This window comes from Quercus lobata, chromosome 4 (genome assembly GCF_001633185.2).
Source record: "Quercus lobata isolate SW786 chromosome 4, ValleyOak3.0 Primary Assembly, whole genome shotgun sequence".
In the NCBI taxonomy this organism is placed as follows: Eukaryota; Viridiplantae; Streptophyta; class Magnoliopsida; order Fagales; family Fagaceae; genus Quercus; species Quercus lobata.
Genome location: NC_044907.1, coordinates 21459493 through 21479673, shown reverse-complemented (window position 1 = coordinate 21479673; position 20181 = coordinate 21459493). Strand labels below are relative to the sequence as shown.

The following is a 20181-nucleotide window of genomic DNA, read 5'->3' as shown; positions in this document are numbered from 1 at the left end:
AAACTGGGTGGTAGATCTAAAAACTTGTTATTTGTCCCCTTGGATTGTGGAACAATTGGCCTAAATCATGGAGGAAGTTAGGTAGTTCCGGTTTGCCATTCAAAGTGTTCTATTAGACACTTAGGGTAAGCACTAAGCAAGTCATGTGGTTGGCTTGTGCAATTTTGCAGTTAGTTGTATGGCTTCTGCTTTGGCATGTAAGACGAAAAGGTGCAGATGATATTCAATAAAATTTATATGTAGTTTAATACTATGCTTTAGTTTAGACAATACTCCAAGACGTGATCATAGAATTTTCTTAAAAGCATGTCATTATGTGATGACTCAAAAAGTGTGGCCAGGCTTAAACATAATGAATATTATGTTAGGTAGCCCCATATAATCATCTGGTCACCATTAAGTCCTCCATTAAAATCAAAAGTGAAATAAGGTAGGTTGTTGTAACTTCTATGACGAAGCACTCTTGCCTTATAGATACATGCTAGTTTGACTATTAAAATATGGATTGATCCAAAACATGGTTAAGTGCCAAGAGTCTTGTAGCTTAGGTTAAAATCTCCCCTCTTCCACTGTTGTAAATAATTATCAAAAATAAATATAAATATATATATACACACACAATGCTCCAACACGTGATCATAAAGTTTTCTAAGTATGTCATTATGTGATGACTCAAATAGAGTGATAATCCTCCAGGCTTGTAGGGCTAGGATTAAAGATAATGAATATTATGTTAGGTAGCCCTATATAATCATGTGGCCACCATTGAGTACTACATTAAAATCAAAAGTGAAATAAAGTAGGTTGTTGTAACTTCTATAATGAAGTACTGTGTTTTTGATATATGCAAATTTGACTATTAAATATGGATTGATCCAAAACATGGTTAATGGTACCAAGAGTCTTGTAACTCTAGTTCAAATTGCCCCTTTCATTGTTTTAACTAGTTATTAAAAAAAAATGTTTAAGTTCAAACAATACTCCAACATGTGGTCATAAAGTCTTCTTAAAATCATACCATTATATATGGTGACCCAAATAGGGTGGTAATCCTCTAAAAGCTTGTGTGGCCAAATAATCATGTGGTTACCCTTGAGTACTCCATTATAATCAAAAGTAAAATAAAGTAGGTTATGCTAGTTTGTATATTAAATATGAATTGATCCAAACATGGTTAACTGTGCCAAGAGTCTTGTAATTCAAATCATACTTTTTTTATGTTTGCAATGGAAACATCCAAAGTTTAAATACCCTCATCCTCTAACTATCGAATTAAAAAAAAACAAACATGGCAAGAAAACAACCTTCATTGGTACGAGAAGCTTTGATTCTTAATAAACTTTTAAGAAACCAAACTACCAAAACAAAAGAGGATCAATGTTACTAGAAGCTTTGATTATCAATAAAACTTTAAAAGAATAACAGTTCTAACCACCATAACATAATACGTTTTTATTAGATTTCAAAGATTTGTGGTTGGAATTTTATGACCCATGTATCTTACATTACCCTCTTGTAATGTAAATTTGAATATATGGAGGTAAAATTTACATTTCAAGCACGTGATGTAATTCGATCTCATGGCAAATACATGTCAGCAAATTAGCTTTTGTTCTCATTTCACAAAAGACTAAAATAGAGTTCAAACAACCGGTTATGTATCATTTCCCAGAGCATCTCTGGTGATTTTCTGCTATAATTTGGCATTGCCAAAGGAAATACAAATAGGATAAGGAATGGTGTCTGACCCTTTTATCACTTTCAGTTAGATATGGTCCAAGGGTTTTTGAAGCAAACTGATTCTCAGTATCATTTATAACATTATTGCATGTCTGGTATCCTTGACATATAAAGGACCATAAACATGCTTTTCTTTTAGGCTGGTATTCTTTGCAGTTGTCCATTTCTCTTGAGCAGTTCATGCAAAACCTATACTGCACCACAGTAGTTCTAGTACAATTTTTTTTTTTTTTTTTTTTTTAAATCAAGACTTATATCTAATTCTTCCTCTAAACATGGTAAATTTATCCACAAAAAACACAATGATTATGAGAATTGAATGTCAAATAAGACTCAACAAAATTTTTTTTACCACTTCTTGAAAATTACATTGGCAATAGTTTAAAAAACTGAGCCAGTTTCATGTACTTCCTACAAACCTACTAATTACTTACATGAGTTAGACATTAATATTGCAAACTCTAGCAAAGTCAATCTCCAACAATCAAGCAAATCTAATACCTTTTTGCTTTTATCTTTTCCTGAACGGATCTGCTTGTGCCAACCGTTGTGCAAATGCTTTGTTTGGGAATATGTTATCTGCCTTCATCCTCTCTCGAAACCCATAAACAGGAGCTTTAGCATTGATATATGCCTGGATCAGAATCTCATGTGGCTTGAGTCGGCCATTGTACCCAGACTGCTTCATTCTATGGAATAATTTCTCAGTATTATGTATATCTCCCTGCTTTGCGTATTCTTCCATGACAACCTTGTAAGTGCTGAATAGTGGTCTCACCTTATTCTTCTGTACTGCCTTATGCAAAATGGAGTCAGCTTTCTCCACGTCCCCAGCTCCCAAATGGAGCCTCACCAGTGCATCCCAAGTCAACGGGCCAACCCAGCTCCCAATATCTCCCATCTGCTTCACAAATTCCTTTCCCTTAGTCAGAAGCTTATGGTTCACATAAACTTGTAGGAGAGCAGAGTAATGCCTTGAAGAGAGTTTCTTCCACTTCTGAAGCATCATTTCAAAGACTGCTTCTGCCTTCTCCACCTCACCCAGCTTGCCCCACGCTTCTATAGCAGCCATGCACTCATTCATTGTGGGATCCAATTCACATTCCTTCCAAATTCTATCCACATCATCAGAAATGCCAAGAGAAGCATAGAGAGGAAGCACCACTCTGCGCACATCAAGACTTTCCTTCAGCTTTCTTTCTTCAATTTCCTTTAGGACAGCTTTAGCTTTATCTTCTAAACCCCCAGATATGTAGTGCTTAGCCAAGACAGCTAAAACATGTATGTCAGGTAGCACTCCTTCAGCCTTCATAGTCTCAAACAACTGCTCCATCCCTACAATGTCATTGGACTCCCCTTTGGTGTCTAGTAAGAGCCTGTAAGTAAAGAGAGATGGCTTGAGATTTTCTTTCTCCATTAACAACAAGATATCGGCTATCCTTCTCTTGTCAAGTCTCTTGTAGAGGATGATCATTTGATTGCAAGCATCAATAGTGATTGGAAACTCAAGCTCCCTGATTTTCTTGAACACTGCCTCTGCTTTCTTCATGTTAATGAGATGGACACAGCAAGTTAGGAGGGTTCGGTATACTAATTCACCTTTGAAATTCTTGGGGATGTTCTCAATGTACTTCTCTGCCTTCTGGATACCATGTACTTTAGCAATCAAATCAAGGCGAGCAGCATGATCTTGTTCAGTAAGGTCATGTTGCTTAGTAGTCTCCAACCACTCTGAGAACTGCAAAATAAATTAGATTTTAATAGAAGGTTAAAAATGCAACCAAGCATCAATCCTGACTACATAGGGTCAGCTATATGAATCTTTTTCCACATATACTGCTTTACTTTTCATGATATTGTCTTTGCTGCAGATCATTGTTACAATCAATAAGCTATTATTATGATTGCAGCAGCTAAAAGTAAGCAAATTTAAATTTATCAATGCTTGAGAATCCAGGGAAACATATTATTGCATCAGCTGTTTAACCAATTCTGTGATAGAACTAAGGGTATTATCTTCTTTCTTTTCTCCCTTTTGGCTAAGTCATAAGTGCACTAAGGAGTAATAAGACTTCATTCTTTTTTTGGTAGAACTATACAAGTAGTTCAGCCATAAGCCGACATTTTCACCTATAAGAGAAGGGTTATGGTTAGAACCTAAAGAAAGAAGGAGAGAGGTCTAGGGGGCTTTGCTTTGGATGTGAAGAGTAACGGTGCACAGAAGAGGTGGAGTGGTGCGGACAAAAGATATAGCCTCCAATAATGCAAACATAGGGGCATAGACATAAAAAGATGATGACCTAACTTGTGGCCTTACGGATGAAGCCTACTAAGCCCAATCATATAATAATTAGGATTTCTTTTATGTAATTGTTATTTTCTTTTTGTATTTGGTTTAGGAGTTTAAATTCTTTTTAAAGTAGTAATGTTATTTTCAATCCCTACAAGGATAATAAGTTTGGAACTCTATTTAAAGAACCCATGATTCAGTTTTGTTTACAGTTTGATAGATTAATAAATTTCTCTTGGAATTTTCCTTTTAATGTTCTAGTGCTGACTTGAGCTACCCCTAGGTGCTGACTCCTAGAAGTTTGTTCTCTACTTGGTGCTGACTCAAAGCTAGCCAAAATGTTGATTCCTCAGTTATCTATCCTTAAATTTTCTGTTCTTTGATTTTTGTGTTGCATTAAGTTTTGGTTTTATCCAATGTCAAGGAGAAGAAAAAGAAGAAAGGAGAAAATATGCTAGGCAATCTTGCCTCAACACAAACATTTAGCCATTGTTTCAACACAAACATTTAGCCATTGTTTAGTATGCCAATTCAATAATAGCAAGAGTAGAAATTTCCATTACTAGGGTTCAGTAGTGCTGTGGACATAGCATTTCTCATAGAATAATAAAGTAATATATGTAAATATTAATTATCATTTTTTTATAAGTAATAATAGTTTTATTAAAGTTGAAAAAAAATACTCTATGTTCACGATGATGAACATAAAGTACCATTAACAATTACAAGGAAATCAAGTAGAAGATCTAACAAAATGTTGGAATTCAAAAATGGAAGTACAATGTGTAAAGCCCACTGCCCGAGACCATTCAAACAAAGAACAAATCAACATGAAATTCAAGTGATCAAGAGGTCGCGCAATATCCTCAAACTCGTGTCTGTTCCATTCCTTCCAAACTAACCACATCGAGCACACCAACACCAAATTCCATACATCGGAGTAATGTATGGAATTTAATGTCATCTCATATTTATATTTTTCAATTTTGTTTATATTATATATAGTTTATATCGAATATGGTAGGTTACACATACACTCAATAGCTCTTGAATTTACAAACTCAAGTTTCACCTCATTCGCATGGAGAATATTTTCCATTTGAGCTACAACTAATTGGCATCAATTAATAGAAATTCCTAATGATGCAATTAGTCTGAGGAATATGTATTCTTTACTTGAGGCATTAATTAATAACTTTTTTTTTTTTGGGAGAATATATTTAATTTGAATCTAGCACATACCAGGGTGATGCTGGATAACTTCTGGATAAAACAATGACAAACTAGCAAATTATGTCTTCATTTTACCATTAAAGGTACAAAAATGTCACAGGCAAAGTGCAAGCAAACATATGCATTTCAGCAAAATCAGACATGCATTTCATAATTTGTGACAAAAAATGAAAAAAAAAATACATAATAATTTATTTAGGGAAATATCAGGAAATAGCACCTGCAATGTCTTGCCATACATCCTACGCTTCCGAAGGCTAACTATGATTTTAGAAATACTGAGTCGGTTCAAATCATTCCCTTCCGCAAGCCACTTATCAAGAACACTAGCAACAGAGTGGCTTGGAGCATCCATTATAGCCTTGCACAACTCTAAAGAAGCCTTTTTCTTGTGAGATTCCTCACCAACCACACCTTTCTCAGTATCAAATAAATCATCATCCAAAATCCCTGGTTCTGAAGCTAATTCTTCCCCAACTTCTTCATCCGCATTACAATCCTCAATTACATCAACTGTAGAGGTTGTTTCAGGTTCTAAAATCCCATCTTCCACATCAAGGCTATCACTGCTACTTCCTGCATCTGCCACTGAACAAAGACTACGGCTACGCACAAAGATTCCTTCAAGAATAGGTGTGTGGTGAAACAACTTAACCGAATGGAATCTAGTCGATAATAAGTGAGCAGGGTGACATATACTAGATCTGTCTCCTCTAACATTACTTGATGTGCCCGGTTCAGCACAAAAAACCCTTGAAGCTTCAAGGAAATACTGTTGTTTCCTAACAATAAAAGAAAGAGATTCAAATAATTTAGACAGCCAAAGAAGAGGAGTTATATTATAAGCAAAGGGTGGAATGGTATAAAAACTTAGTGGGATAACATGGGTGTTAGTGAAAGCTATCACAAACAGCATAACAGGTGATTGCTATATAAATTCAAAATCATAAGAAGATGTTTATTTATTGTAAAAACCTTTTTCTCAAATGACTCACCCACCCACATACACAAAGTTGGAAGCAAGACCTGAGGAGGCAAAATGGTCATGCTTTATTTTGTGAATAAAATTATAAACTAAGAAATACTTTTTTTTAAGAGCCTAAGACACATAAAATATGAAATTTGAGCCAAGGGGAAAGGGAAAAAAAAAATAGCATATACGCTTTTCATTAATGACAGTTCTCCATAATTTTATCATCAGAATCTCACTATCCACAAAACCACCATGGCTATGCTCTCTATATATAAAGTGAAAAACATGATGGTACAATGTGCTTGTCTAAGTTAACCCAAAATCAACATTAATTTAAACAATAATAAAAAAGATACCAACTGCAGATACAAGTATTGGGTAGTGAAATCACATGTAGACAAATATTAAAATAAACATCTTTGACTATGTAGTAATAAGAAAACAGAGAAAAAAATAACAAAAATTTCAATTTGCAGACAAACCCATTTGTGTATGAACATGTCAGAGTGTGTGTGTGTGTGTGAGTGAGAGAGAGAGAGAGAGAGAGAGTTACTTGAGAGGGTGAAAAGCTCGACGGAGTGGCCACATGATGACTGATGATGAATGTTGGAGATAAGCATAAACCCTTGCAATCCCAGGACAAACCTGCTACTTACTAGTCACTGAGTCTAAAACCCTATTCTTTTGAAACCCATATTTTTCTTTTTCATTTTCCTTTTGCTGATTGAGGAGCTAAAGTATCATTCGGGTCAGAACCTCAGGGTTGACCTATGAATATGTGAATGTTAGGGAGTGACCCAGAAAGTGTTGGCTATGGGCCTGGTGTGCTGGTTTATTTGCATGGTTATTATTGTTTTTTTTTTGTTTGAGAATCGTGGTTATTTGCATGGTTATTATGTTGTTATCGATCTTGGCTGGTAGGTACCACAAATATTTTAGTACTCTGAATTATCTGTTAAATCTTATATAGGTCACCCCTGTTAATATAGCCGAGTTGGGTAGAATATAGCTAACATCCTTAAGGTTTGAGCAAATGACAATCAGGTCTAAGACTTTTCAAAATTGAATAGAGACCAAATTGATCAGTTTTGAAAAGTCTTAAATTTGGCTAACATTAACCGAAATCTCAGAAGTGTTAATTGTGTTTTATCTTATTTTTTCATTTACTTTGAAGAGTCTGGTTAATATATGCTGTGAAATTGAAAAATTTGTCATAAAAGTTAGTTATTTTTTCATTTTCCCATAAAAAATTATCTAAAATAGTTTACTAATATATGCCCTTAAGTCATATATGCCCTTAAAATTATCTAAATCATACTTTGAATCGGAGAAAGTCTTAAGATTCCATTTTTCATAAATTTTAAATTATATAATATAATGACACATTACTTAAAATCTCACAAAGGAAAAAAAATTAACTGTTTTTTGGTTAATTTCCAGAGTTCCCAAAGACAACATGTCCTATTAGAAAAGCAATATCTTCTTGGATCCAACGCTTTCATCAAAAACCTTCTTGGCAAATTGTTTTTTAACAATTTGCATGCAAAACACATTCACCACCTCAATCATGCACCTACAGATTTCATGTCATACAACAACTGCGCTTAGTCCCAAAATTGTTGGAATCGGCCATATAGATTCTCAACAGACTAGTTAGGTGGCCACGTGTTTCAAGACTTCATATCATATCCCAACAAAAAAGAAACTCACTTCAGGGCCAATGTTGCCATCAGGATTGATTTTGTCGTGTGTCTCAAAGTCTTCAGATCTAACTACTCTTTCAAAATGTGCTCTAATGTACATTAATTGACTACTCTCATGGTGCTCTGATGTTACTTCCCTTGGAAGTACAGCAGCTCCCATTGACTTGCATCACATTCAAATCATCTGCTCTCTCTTTACAGCATACCCTGATTTTCTAGTTCTACCATTGCAAAACAAAGTTCATGCCAGCTTGTCCATAATCTGTCTTCTCGTTTGGATGATTATGAGAATTGAGTATTAAATAAGAAGTGAAAGATGCCAGTATCAACTATCAACCACTTCTTGAAAAATTACATCAGCCATAATAAAAAACTGAGCCATTTCCATGTACTTCCCTCCTACAAAACTACTCACTTACACAAGTTAGACATTAAATTGTTAAAGTTAACTTTTTTAAATAAAAGACTTTAAAATTGCAGACTTCAGGAAAGTCAACCTTTCATCAATATAGCAAATCTAATACCTTTTTTGCTTTATCCTTCCCTGAATGCATCAACTTGTGCCAACAGTTGTGCAAATGCTTTGTTTGGGAACATGTTCTCTGCCTTCATCCTCTCTCGAAACCCATAAACAGGAGATTTAGCATTGATATACGCTCGAATCAGAATCTCAAATGGCTTTAGCTGGCCAGAGTGTCTACAGTGTTTCATTCTATAAAATAGTTTCTCAGTATTATGTATATCACCCAGATTTGAGTACTCTTCCATGACAGCCATGTAAGTGTTGAATAGTGGTCTCACCCTGTGCTGCTGAGCTGCCTTATGCAAAATGGAGTCAGCTTTCTCCACATCCCCAGCTCCCAAATAGATTCTCACCAGTGCATCCCAAGCCAAAGGGCCAATCCAGCACCCACTATCTCCCATCCGCTTCACAAACTCCTCCCCCTTAGTCAAAAGCTTATGGTTCAGATAAACTTTCAAGAGCGCATTGTAAGGCCTTGAAGAGAGTTTCTTCCACCTCTGAAGCATCATTTCAAAGACTGCTTCTGCCTCCTCAACTTTGCCCAATTTGCCCCATGCTTCTATAGCAGCAATGCTCTCGTTCAGCGTGAGATCCAATTCACATTCCTTCCAAATTCTAGCCACCTCATCGGAGTTTCCAAGAGAAGCATAGAGAGGAAGCAATGCTCTGCGCACCTCAGTACTTTCCTTTAGCTTTCTTTCTTCAATTTCCTTCAAGACAGTCTTAGCTTTATCTTCTAAACCCCCAGATATATAATGTTTAGCCAAGACAGTTAAAACATATATGTCAGGTAGCACTCCTTCAGCCTTCATATTCTCAAACAACAGCTCCATCCCTACAAGGTCATGGGACTCCCCTTTGGCGTCTAGTAAGAGCCTGTAAGTAAAGAGAGATGGCTTGAGATTTTCTTCCTCCATTAACAACAAGATATCGGTTATCCTTCTCTTGTCAAGCCTCTTGTAGAGGATGATCATTTGATTGCAAGCATCAACAGTGATTGGAAATTCTAGCTCCCTCATTTTCTTGAACACTGTCTCTGCTTTCCTCATGTTAGTGACAAGGACACAGCAAGTTAGGAGGGCTAGGTATACTAATTCGCCTCTGAAGTGGTTGGGAATTTTCTCAATGTACTTCTCCGCATTTTCGATACCATGTACTTTAGCAATCAAATCAAGGCGAAAAGCATAATCTTGTTCGTAAAGGTCAGGTTGTTTATTAGTCTCCAACCACTCTGAGAACTGCAAAATAAAATAGATTTTGATAAAAAGTTTGAGATGCAATCTAGCATTAATCCTGACTACATAGGTCAGCTACATGAATGTTTTTCCACATATCCTGCTTTACTTTCATCGTATTCTTACAATCAATAAGATAATATCATGATTGCAGCAGCTAAAATTAACCAAAATTTTATTTATCAAGGCTTGAGAATCAAGGGAAACATATTTTTCCATCAACTGTTTAACCACTTCTGTGATAGAACTAAGCATATTATGTTTTCTTGTGTCCCCCTTTTGGCTAAGCATATGTGAACCAAGGACACTATCAATATTATATGAGAGAATAGTTCATCCATAAGCCGACATTTCCACCTGTCTTGAAATATTTCATCATATTTAACCTTGGGATTATCAATGACCAGATGGCTTGGATAATCCTTTATTTTTATTTTTATTTTTTGGCTTAGATAAATATAAACAGGGAACAGCAAAAAGGAAAACTACCAACAATCAAGCAGAAGGGCATGAACTAACTCCGGTGGAAAACCCCTTGGACACAACCCAACTGAACTTTACATTATCAAAAACATAGGCTAATAACATAATCTTGCAAAGATTTGGATCAACCTAATTTTGCAAACACATGACAAAACCTGCGTTTATCTCCTACCACCACTGTTTTGAAGCATTTTGACATCATATCATGACAAAGTATAATAAATCACAAGTGCACAACCACCACAGATCATATGATCTTAATATAGGGAAACAGCCAATCAATTAATCTCAATATATGTTTCACCCAAACAGGCCCACTTACATTGCATAACATCAAGAACCAGTTATTGACATGTGACCTCAACAGGGCACACAATCAGCTGCAACTATGCCTTATGGAGTGAAGGTCACTAGTTTAAATCTCCCCTTGCATCCAAAACTTACCTATATCAAAAGAGGAGGGGGGGGGGGGGGGTGTTGAGAGAAAAAGAACAAGCTATTGACATAGAACAGATTAGGAAACCTGCCCATGGATGGTTTTATGGTGGTTGAGAGTTGGGGAAATTTGTGGTTTAAGGCTAGGGATTATGGGAAAAAGGGGTTTTATGCTAAATGCTAAATGTTTAATGTTGAGGCAAGATCCCCTAGTGTGTTTTCTCTCTCCTTTCTTCTTCTTTTCCTCCTCCTCTGTGCACTGTTACTCTTCATAGCCAAAGAAAGCCCCTTGGACTTCTCTCCTTCTTTCTTTACATTCAAACTATAACCCTTCTCTTATATACTTCAAAACCCATAAGCCTAAGTTCTCCCAATCTATTAGCCCTTAAATAAGCCAATAATGCTCTACCTTTTTATTTTTGATATAGGGGTGGGGAGATTTGAACCCTGGTTCTCCTAATAAAGAAGACTAGGCAATGCCACTGAGCTACAAAGCTCTTGGCCAATGAAGGTTGGCATTGCTTAGTATGTTGAGATGATATACAGCAAGAGTAGAAATTGACCATGAATCAGTATTATTTGGGATAAAACTGATATTCCTATTCATTTATTTTATTCTATTTTATATTGCAGTACTGGAACCCTGGAAGAGAACTTTAGAACTAGTAAATGTTATCTTATCATATATAGTTTGACTACATACAATGACAACAACAAGCCTTAGTTCGAAAATTTTGGAGTTGCCTATGGATCTTCAATAGACTAATCAGAGTCAATCACATGCATTCTTAGGAGATGCCCCAACATGTATCTACAGTGAATCCATTCATAAAAAAGTGACTAATTTTTATGATGGCCATAAACCTACCACGACCCTCCTTTTTCCGGACTTAGGTCCGGTTGCAAACAAAGTATATCACACTGATGCATAAACATGGTTTGAGTATATAAATTAGATTATTTATTATCAATGACTATCATCAATTATTATGAAATATTAAATAATATATACAATTATACATTCAACTAAATTATTTTACTAGGTACATTTACATATACAATACATTTATAAATAAATATAAGATATAATATGATATCTGATAGTAATTAATATTATAGAATAATAAATTAATATAGGTAAAATATAACTTCTCATTTTTAGTTTTTTAATGTCATTTCTTACTTATATTTTTAAATTTTGTTTATAAGTATATATAATTTATATAAAATATGGTAGGTTTACACATAAACTCAGTAGATTTGAATCCATAACCTCTAGTTTCACTTAGTTCTTTTAGAGAAGAAAATGCACTTTGAGCTACAACTCATTGGCATTGATTAATAAAACTCCTATTGTCTAAGGAAGACATATTCCTTACCTGAGGCATCAATCAATAATATTATTAGTATTGCAATATATCTAATTTGAAGCTAGTACCTACCAAGTTGACGCTGGATAACCTCTGGATAAACAACGACAAACATGAAAAATATGTCGTCATTTTACCTTTAAAGGTACAAAAATGTAACAGGCAAAGTACAGGCAAACATATGCATTTCTAACTTTCAGCAAAACCATGAGACAAGAGCTTTCAGCAAAACCATGTGACAAAATATGTGTTTCTAACTTTCAGCAAAACCATGTGACAAAATATGTGTTTCTAACTTTCAGCAAAACCATGTGACAGAATATGAACAACTACATAAAAACTTTATTTAGGGAAATATCAAGAAAGAGCACCTGCAATGCCTTGCCATACATCTTACACTTCCGAAGTATAACTATGATCCTAGAAGTACTGAGTCTGTTCAAATCATTCCCTTCCTCAAACCACTTACCAAGAACACCAGCAACAGAGTGGCTTGCAGCATCCATTATAGCTTTACACAACTCTAAAGAAGCCTTTTTCTTGTGTGAGTCCTCACCAACCACACCTTTCTCAGCATCAGACAAATCATCATGCAAAAACCCTGGTTCTGAAGCTAATTTTTCCCCATATTCTTCATCCGCATTACTATCCTCAATTACATCAACTGCAGCATGTGTTTCAGCTTCTAAAACCCCACCTTCCACATCAAGGTTATCACCACTACTTCTTGCATCTGCCTCTGAATAAAGACTATGGCTACCCACAAAGATTCCTTCAAGAATAGGTGTGTCATGAAACAACTTCACCGAAAGGAATCTAGTCAATAATAAGTGAGCAGGGTAGCATATGCTAGCTCTGTCTCCTCTTACATTACTTGATGTTTCCAGTTTAGCACAAAAAGCCCTTGAAGCCTCGAGGCAATACCGTTGCTTCCTAATAATAAAAGAAATAAATTCAAATAATTTAGACTGCTAAAGAAGTGAAGTTATTATAAAGCTATCACGAAGAGCATAACAGGTCATTGCTATATAAATTCAAGGCTAAAATGCAAATTGCACCCTTTAAGATTGGTTGGAATTTATTTCAAGCCTCTAACTTTACTTTCATTCAATTGAGTTCTCTAATTTTCAAATTTATTCAATTCACGCCTTCCATCCAATTCTGTTAAAACATGATGCTATAATGTGCTTATCTTACACTCTTACTTAACCCAAAACCAACATTAATAAATAACCAAAGACTAAGAATAAGATAAAAAAGGATAACAACTGCAACAAAATGAGAAAATTTATAAACTTTTCTAATAGTTGGTCAAAAGATACATGTATTGGGCAGTGAAATCACATTTTAGACATATATTAAAAGAAACAGCTTGAACTCACTGACATATAAAATATAAAAAACCAAGTAAAGAAGAGGAAATATTCAACTTGCAGGCAAACCCATTTGTTTATATACCAGACTGAGAGAGAAAGAGTGTTACTTGAGAGAGTGAAAGGCTCTGCGGAGTGGACACATGACCAGGGTGGGAGATATACCCTGGCAATCCTAGACACAGACAGGACACACCCACTAGTTACTGGTAACTGAATGAGCTTAAAACCCTGTACTTTAATTTTCTCTGCAGACAGGATGAAAAGCTGAGAATTGTGTTGATTGGGACCAAATATCACCTGGGTCAAGCTTGATTCATGAGAATGTGATTGACAACTTGGAGCCAGAAAGTGTTGGACATGGCCCATCCAGTTTGTTCAGCTATGAGAAAAGGTATTGTGCGGTTTGGCATAAGAGGTTTATTAAGGCTCAATTTAAGACAAAGCTGGGCTGGATTTGGTTAGCTTGATGAAATATTGGGCTTTACAAGTAAAGGCCTCCGTTTTTCTTGATTAGTTATCGTACGTTCACATCCTAATTGACAAGTTGTTATTAATTTTTCTTATTATTTTATTGATCATGCATGTAGAACTATATTAATTACATTTTTTTTTCTTTTATATATATCGACCAAATGTTAGGTACAAAACTATTTTTATAATTTTTTTTACAACATAATAATATGATAAGTTGTAATTGAAGTAATATTTGTTTTATATGAATCTATCACTTATACAATTTTTATATGCATTGGATGGTTTTAAAAAGTTGGGGATATTTATTTACAATCAAGTTTTTAGTTGATTGTCTAATTAGATTAAAATGCTTTTTGAATTAGATGAGCTTCATTTGATAAAGCTTATTGATGGAAATAGCTCTTCTAGGCTTAACCTCAATATGGTAGGTAAGATACATGAATTTTGGCTTGAAATTGACACCCAACATCTCACAATTTGCAATCAGGGCTCCAATCCTTAGATTTGTGACCCCCATAAATGCCATAGCTCCCATAGCACCATGGTCAAGGATAATAGGAGCTATAAATCTCAAGTCTTACACTCTCCAAGAATAGAGAATACACTTACAATTTTCTATTTTCTTCTGTAAGTTTTGACTTGAGTATTGGGGGAGATTAGACAAAGACTATACTGGTGCTTCTGACAGAGTGTTTACATCTTGCGAGTCTTTCAAAGCTCTTTGTTTGGACAAGTGGCTTACTAAAGATTTCCAACATCACCACTTAGAGCATCCGCATCCGGATCTTAAATCTCATCTTATTTTACCATCCCAAAAAGTTACTTTATCAATTATACCATACCATTTTACAATACACCCACCATCCCAAAATTCTATTATTTTAACATCTTATTAAAATATTATTTTTTTAATCTTTTTTTATTATTACTTTTCCAACCATCACCTTTTTTGTTTTCAAAATCAACTATTCCCTTTTCCAACTGCTTGCATTTCTTTTCAATTTCAATTCAACGGTCATCCTGCCACGACTGTGCACTATTAAAATAAATTATTTTTGGATGGCATAGCGCTACAGTGCGATCTCACATATGAGATCGCACTGTAGCATTATGCCAAAATAATTTGGCCGGTCTCAGATATAGCTCTCCCATTGCTGGAATAATTTGGGCCCAAATGCCAAATATTTTTACAATTTGGCATTTGAGGAGCCCACTGTTGATGCTCTAATCATTGTTATATAGGAAACTTGAGATTGATATTCTCCGCACTCACCTAAGTTGCAAGTGACCTATGCTTAGTGTTAATTTTAGTGCTAAATTATTGATTTTCTTAAAAGTTTAAACTATTGAAATATGATAAATTTAATCATTTAACCACATACTTTCATTTTCCTCTCAAAAAAAAAAAAAAAAACCACATACTTTTAAAAATTTAATTATTTAACCATATACTTCTAATACTTCCTTTCACCTGTGGATAGTTATGAAAATTTAAATGAGAGATAAAGTAAAAGAGACAATGATTGAACTCAGAATCTCATACTCTAATATCCTATTAAATTATTGATTCTCTCAAAAGTTTAAACTATTATGAGATAGTAAATTTAATCATTTAACTACATATTTCTAATACTTAATCATCAATGTTTCAACCAAAAAAAATTAAGAGCAGGAAATTCTCTTGCAGCTGTAATATTTTGATATATATTTTGCGTGCAATTACTAATTTGGTATCAAAAGTCTTAATAATAGTTTTGAGACTCTATTTCAAGGTTAAAATTATTTGTTAGATTTGACCGTGTATATAATTTTGTATCATTTAGATTTTTAAATGATATGACACTTGATATACCTTTAGTTTTCTAATATATTCAAGTTAGTGATGCCAAAAAAATATTCAAGTTGCCGAAAACCTTATATCTCAATTAGCACTTCTTAAAATCTTCAAATGAAATATCCAAATCTAGTCTCCATCTATCTAATTATGTAAAAAAAAATTAATTGTTAAATCCTATATCGGTACTAGATATTATCGTTTATCACTACTTTTTGCCTAATTAAAGTGGTATACTTCTAATTAAAGCAAGGCCAACTTTGTGCGTTACTTCGTAATTATCGCAAATAATTAAGTTCAATTTTCAGGGATTCAAAGTTTTGACATTGTTTTATATACTATTCGTGCTTGTATACACGTTCGTCTCTATCTTTTTCTAATCAATTTCTTATAACAGAGACTGTACGTGTGGTATAATTTTATAAGTTAGTTTCTCATAAAGTTAGATTTGAAGTCAAATCATCTACATTAATTTCTGCTCATTTTTGGTTATTTAATTACCAGTTGGCAAAAACAGATTCATATCAGCCTCAGGGATTAGACCAATTTAGTTTTTAAAAACTCACTTTTTTTTTTTTTTTGGGTTAGTTTAGCTAAACAGACAATTACATTAGCATCAGTGCTTTATTACTATTCTATTTTAATATTATTTCCTTTCTCCTCAATTATATATTTTTATTTGGCGTATTGAGTGAACAGTGCTCCATAGATGTATTGAGGTCCCTATTTGTTGTTATGTTTTGGGGGACAAAATGATGAGGTTGATGCGTGGAAGTTTTGGGTGAGTTTAGTTTTTTTTTTTTTTTTTTCAACTAAATGTTGTACGTTTTAGTTTAACGGATGAGAATGCTCTTAGTTATATTTTGAATTCATAGTGTTAGCTATACAAATATACAATATTAATTTTGAATCATCAACAAAAAAATTGCACCTTTTTTTTTTTTCCAAAATAGCTAAGGTGACATGTCATAACTAATATATAATATAAATGATGTTAAACTGTTAATAACAAGCTAATGTGAAAGGAATGTTGAATCAGCTGTAATTTCTTAAGTAACAAATTATGAAAAAAATTGTAACTAACATTTTTAGAATTTTTGCTAAAAGTATTGTAGCTCAACTAATTGATACTTTTTAGTATTTCCAACAGAGATATTTATGGCCGAAATTTCTCAACTACAACTATCAAATTATCTATAAAAAATAAAATAAAAAAGATTTAATTTTGGTTAAAAAGAATGATTAAGAGCGCACATTTTCTTACCCCAAAATTAATCCCCTATCATCCCATTGTTCATCCTCCTAGCTAGTCGTAGAATAAGTAAAACTGTTATATGGTTATCAGCAATAGATGATGCATACAACCGTATTTTGGAGCAAGAACTAGAAGGCAAATATCACTAGAAAAACAAACAATTGCAATTATTATATACTCTACATTTTTTTCTTTACATTCGTTATAATAGTTGGAGAAAACAGATTTTGATCAATTCCATTTACTTTGAAATGAAAGAACATCTATTTTATGGTACAGATTTTTTTTCATGAATATAACAGTATATATAATGCCATAGTACTTAAGATTCCATAGCACCAAATAAAGAACAATAACTTATTTTAAATAGCAGAACATTATTTACACCTTTAGATTTGTTAAAAAGTTAATCTTCACTGTGAAATTGCTTGTCTCTTATCAAGAAATACAAATGGAAATAAACCTAATATAGACAATATAGATTACATGCACAAACTTGTTCTTGTTCATATCCAGAATTCCAAAGAGACAACATTTCAATCCCTTCATGCCAATTTCAAACCATTAATGCATAGTCACCAAAAGTTCCCTTAACCCTTTTTCCTTTCTTCCAATTAGAGAGGCAACAACATCTTCTTGGCTCCAATGCTCTCATCAACAACATCTTCTTGCATGCATATCCATGGTCACATGGTCATAGATCTCCCAAACCCATTTGCATTTGCATGAGAAAAAGTCACCTTTTCCATGCTAAACACATTCACCTCAACCATGCACCTACCAACTTCATATCATATAATAATAACAACGACTACGCCTTAGTCTCAAAAGTTTTTGAGTTGATTATGGATTATCAACAAATTAGTCAGAGGCGTCATATTATATTCTAACAAAAAAGATACTCAATTCAGGGCCATTGTTGCCATCAGGATTCAGCATATAGTATGTCTCAGAGTCTTTCGATCCAACAACTCGTTCAAAATGCGTTCTCATGTACATCAAATCACCACTCTCTTGTTGATCCGATGTTACTTCACTTGGAAGAACCCCAGCTCCCATTGACACTGCATGCAGCATTTGCATCACATTCAAATCATCATCCGTTGCCTCTCTCTTCACAGCATACCCTGATTTTCTCCCATTGCAATACAAGCTCCATATGGGCTCATCGATAATCTTGGTCTTCTCATTCGGGTGCTTCTCACATTCAAGTGCAACCCTTACAAGCCCCATCCCCATGTCCTGTAAAAGCTTCCCTGTGGGAATTGCAAGCTCAAGAAGAAGAACAGGCAAACACCTAGAGTTTTCTTGGATGGCAAGGTTCACCCTAGCTTTACGAAACCCGAAAAGGGTCCCTGTCATGCGTGTCCCTCCATGAATGTGCCCGTCATTGGACCGGCCACCGTGTAGGGAGACGGGCATTTTGCACGACGGGATGTTTATTATTGGAAATGACCGGAAAACTGTTCGAAAGCGCCTGAAAAGCCGATTAGATTTTGAAGGGTGGTTCTTTTTATTATGTGATGGTTGGAGGGAGATAGGTGGCCGGGTATTCGTAGGGTGGGGCTTACCCTCCACGGCTGCTGGTGGCGGCGGTGGTGGTGGTAGTGACGGCGGTTGAGGCTTTGACACCGCCATATATGCCTAATGTGTTTGATTAATTGCTAGAGCTTTGGTGATTGTAGCAAAAGGATGGATAAATGGTCTAAAATGAGAGGTGTTTGTTGTTGGTGTAGTTGTAGGGATATGGTGTATATGAAGAGGAAGTAGTTGTGGTATGCACGTTGGTTATAGTCATGGTGGTTTTTATGTTTATTAAAGTGGGAAATTTTTGTGACTAAACATATAAATTTTTGGTTTAGTAATGTCTGATGGTTAGGCTATACTCTAGCTATAGTTAGCTAAAGATAGGTAAGTAAAAAAGATGTGGTTGCAAATTAGTTTATCTTCTAAATTTTCAATGTTTTTTTTAGCTACTTTGAGAGTATAGTCTTGTATATATATAGAAAGCCATTTTAATATGTACAGCTTGAGAATTCTGTTGCTTCTCATGGTTGAGTTGTTACCCAAAATTTTAAATGCTTTAAAAGCAAGTTCAAATAAACTGTCCTGCTTTTGCTTTTCTTATAGATTTTTGTAGTTTTTTTTAGCTACTTGAGAGGCTTTTCTTATAGCCTTGTTCATACAGAGGTCCATTTTAATATGTACAGCTTGAGAAACACAGTTGCATCTCATAATTGAGTTGTTACCCAAAATTCTGGATGCTTAAAAAGCAAAAGTTGAAATATATTGTCCTGCTTTTTTTACTTTTTATTTTTTTAGTATTTTTGTTTTAAAAATAATTTATAGTTATAATAGAACCGAAGGATTTGGACCACGTCTTCATTTAATTGTCATGAGTTAAGTTATAAGACTCTTTTAATTTTTTCAGGGTAGTAAACGTACTTAATTTGCAATATTAATTATGGACTTGACAATTTAGGTTGATTTGAATGATTCTAGCCGCCCTTGAGTTGACATTTTTGAGTCTGATACTTGAGAAGAATCTAATTTTTTTTATAGCTAATTAGGTCAATGTTATCAAATTAAGTAGGCTGAAACATTGTGCATGTTGTGAGCCATGTCTGCCTTTGTGCCGCCGGCAGAGGGTTTTGTTTGTGGAGAGGCACTACAACCTGTCCCCAAGCAAAAGTCAAGCTTCACCTACAGGGGGGGGGTCTCATGGTCCTAAGCTCCTAGCAATAGCATAGAAGAAACTCACAGTGGGGTGGATTTTTCATTTCCAATTATTATTTTTTTATTTATATTTATCTAAGATAGAATAAAATCCATGGCCCATGGGATGGGATATTCTCATAGATATTAGTTCGAGTTACAAGCAGATAAAAGGCACTAGAATAGATTCTTGAGTAGTTTATAAAAAATAAAAATAAAAAGCTAATAAAAGATTCTGTTCAAACCAAAACATTAATTAATTTCTTTTTTGGGCCAAAATTAGAATTTAACCCTAATTTTCAAACAATATAATTAGTAGGTACTGTTTTCAAACTATATTTTTTACTAACATCTCGAGTTTAAAAGAGTCGATTTTGGGCCTATAAATCGAGTCTTTGGAACTCGATTTCCATGGTCTGATCACGTCTGATGTAGCATTTTTTCCACGTGACGACCACCTGGAAATCGAGTCTCTAAGATTTGATTTATAAGCTAACCTTGCATATTCAGTTCACTTTCACACCCACACACAGTTTCACTGT

The 20181-nt window shown here is 34.4% G+C and overlaps 3 protein-coding genes across 4 annotated transcripts; all 3 read right to left on the bottom strand.

Annotated features, from left to right (window-relative positions):
- Positions 1-2055: 2055 nt before the first annotated feature.
- LOC115987214 (pentatricopeptide repeat-containing protein At1g80270, mitochondrial-like) lies at positions 2056-7077 on the bottom strand. Its single transcript, XM_031110719.1, has 3 exons — positions 6790-7077; positions 5484-6045; positions 2056-3478 (listed from the first exon to the last, which is right to left on the bottom strand). The coding sequence occupies exons 1-3, from the start codon at positions 6822-6824 to the stop codon at positions 2252-2254; spliced, it is 1824 nt and encodes a 607-aa protein (XP_030966579.1). The 5' UTR covers positions 6825-7077; the 3' UTR covers positions 2056-2251.
- A 544-nt stretch (positions 7078-7621) lies between these two features.
- Positions 7622-13741, bottom strand: LOC115987457 (pentatricopeptide repeat-containing protein At1g80270, mitochondrial-like). Of its 2 annotated transcripts, XM_031110999.1 has the most exons (4): positions 13469-13741; positions 12357-12918; positions 8464-9700; positions 7622-8346 (listed from the first exon to the last, which is right to left on the bottom strand). In XM_031110999.1, exons 1-3 carry the CDS (start codon positions 13501-13503, stop codon positions 8474-8476), a joined length of 1824 nt encoding a protein of 607 aa, XP_030966859.1. In that variant the 5' UTR covers positions 13504-13741; the 3' UTR covers positions 7622-8346; positions 8464-8473. The 2 variants fall into 2 exon arrangements, with proteins under 2 accessions (XP_030966859.1, XP_030966858.1); XM_031110998.1 differs by having other exon boundaries at positions 8265-9700.
- Positions 13742-17801: 4060 nt separating this feature from the next.
- Positions 17802-18562, bottom strand: LOC115984833 (protein MIZU-KUSSEI 1). The gene has a single exon (XM_031107831.1). The coding sequence runs from the start codon at positions 18560-18562 to the stop codon at positions 17804-17806; it is 759 nt and encodes a 252-aa protein (XP_030963691.1). The 3' UTR covers positions 17802-17803.
- Positions 18563-20181: the final 1619 nt, after the last annotated feature.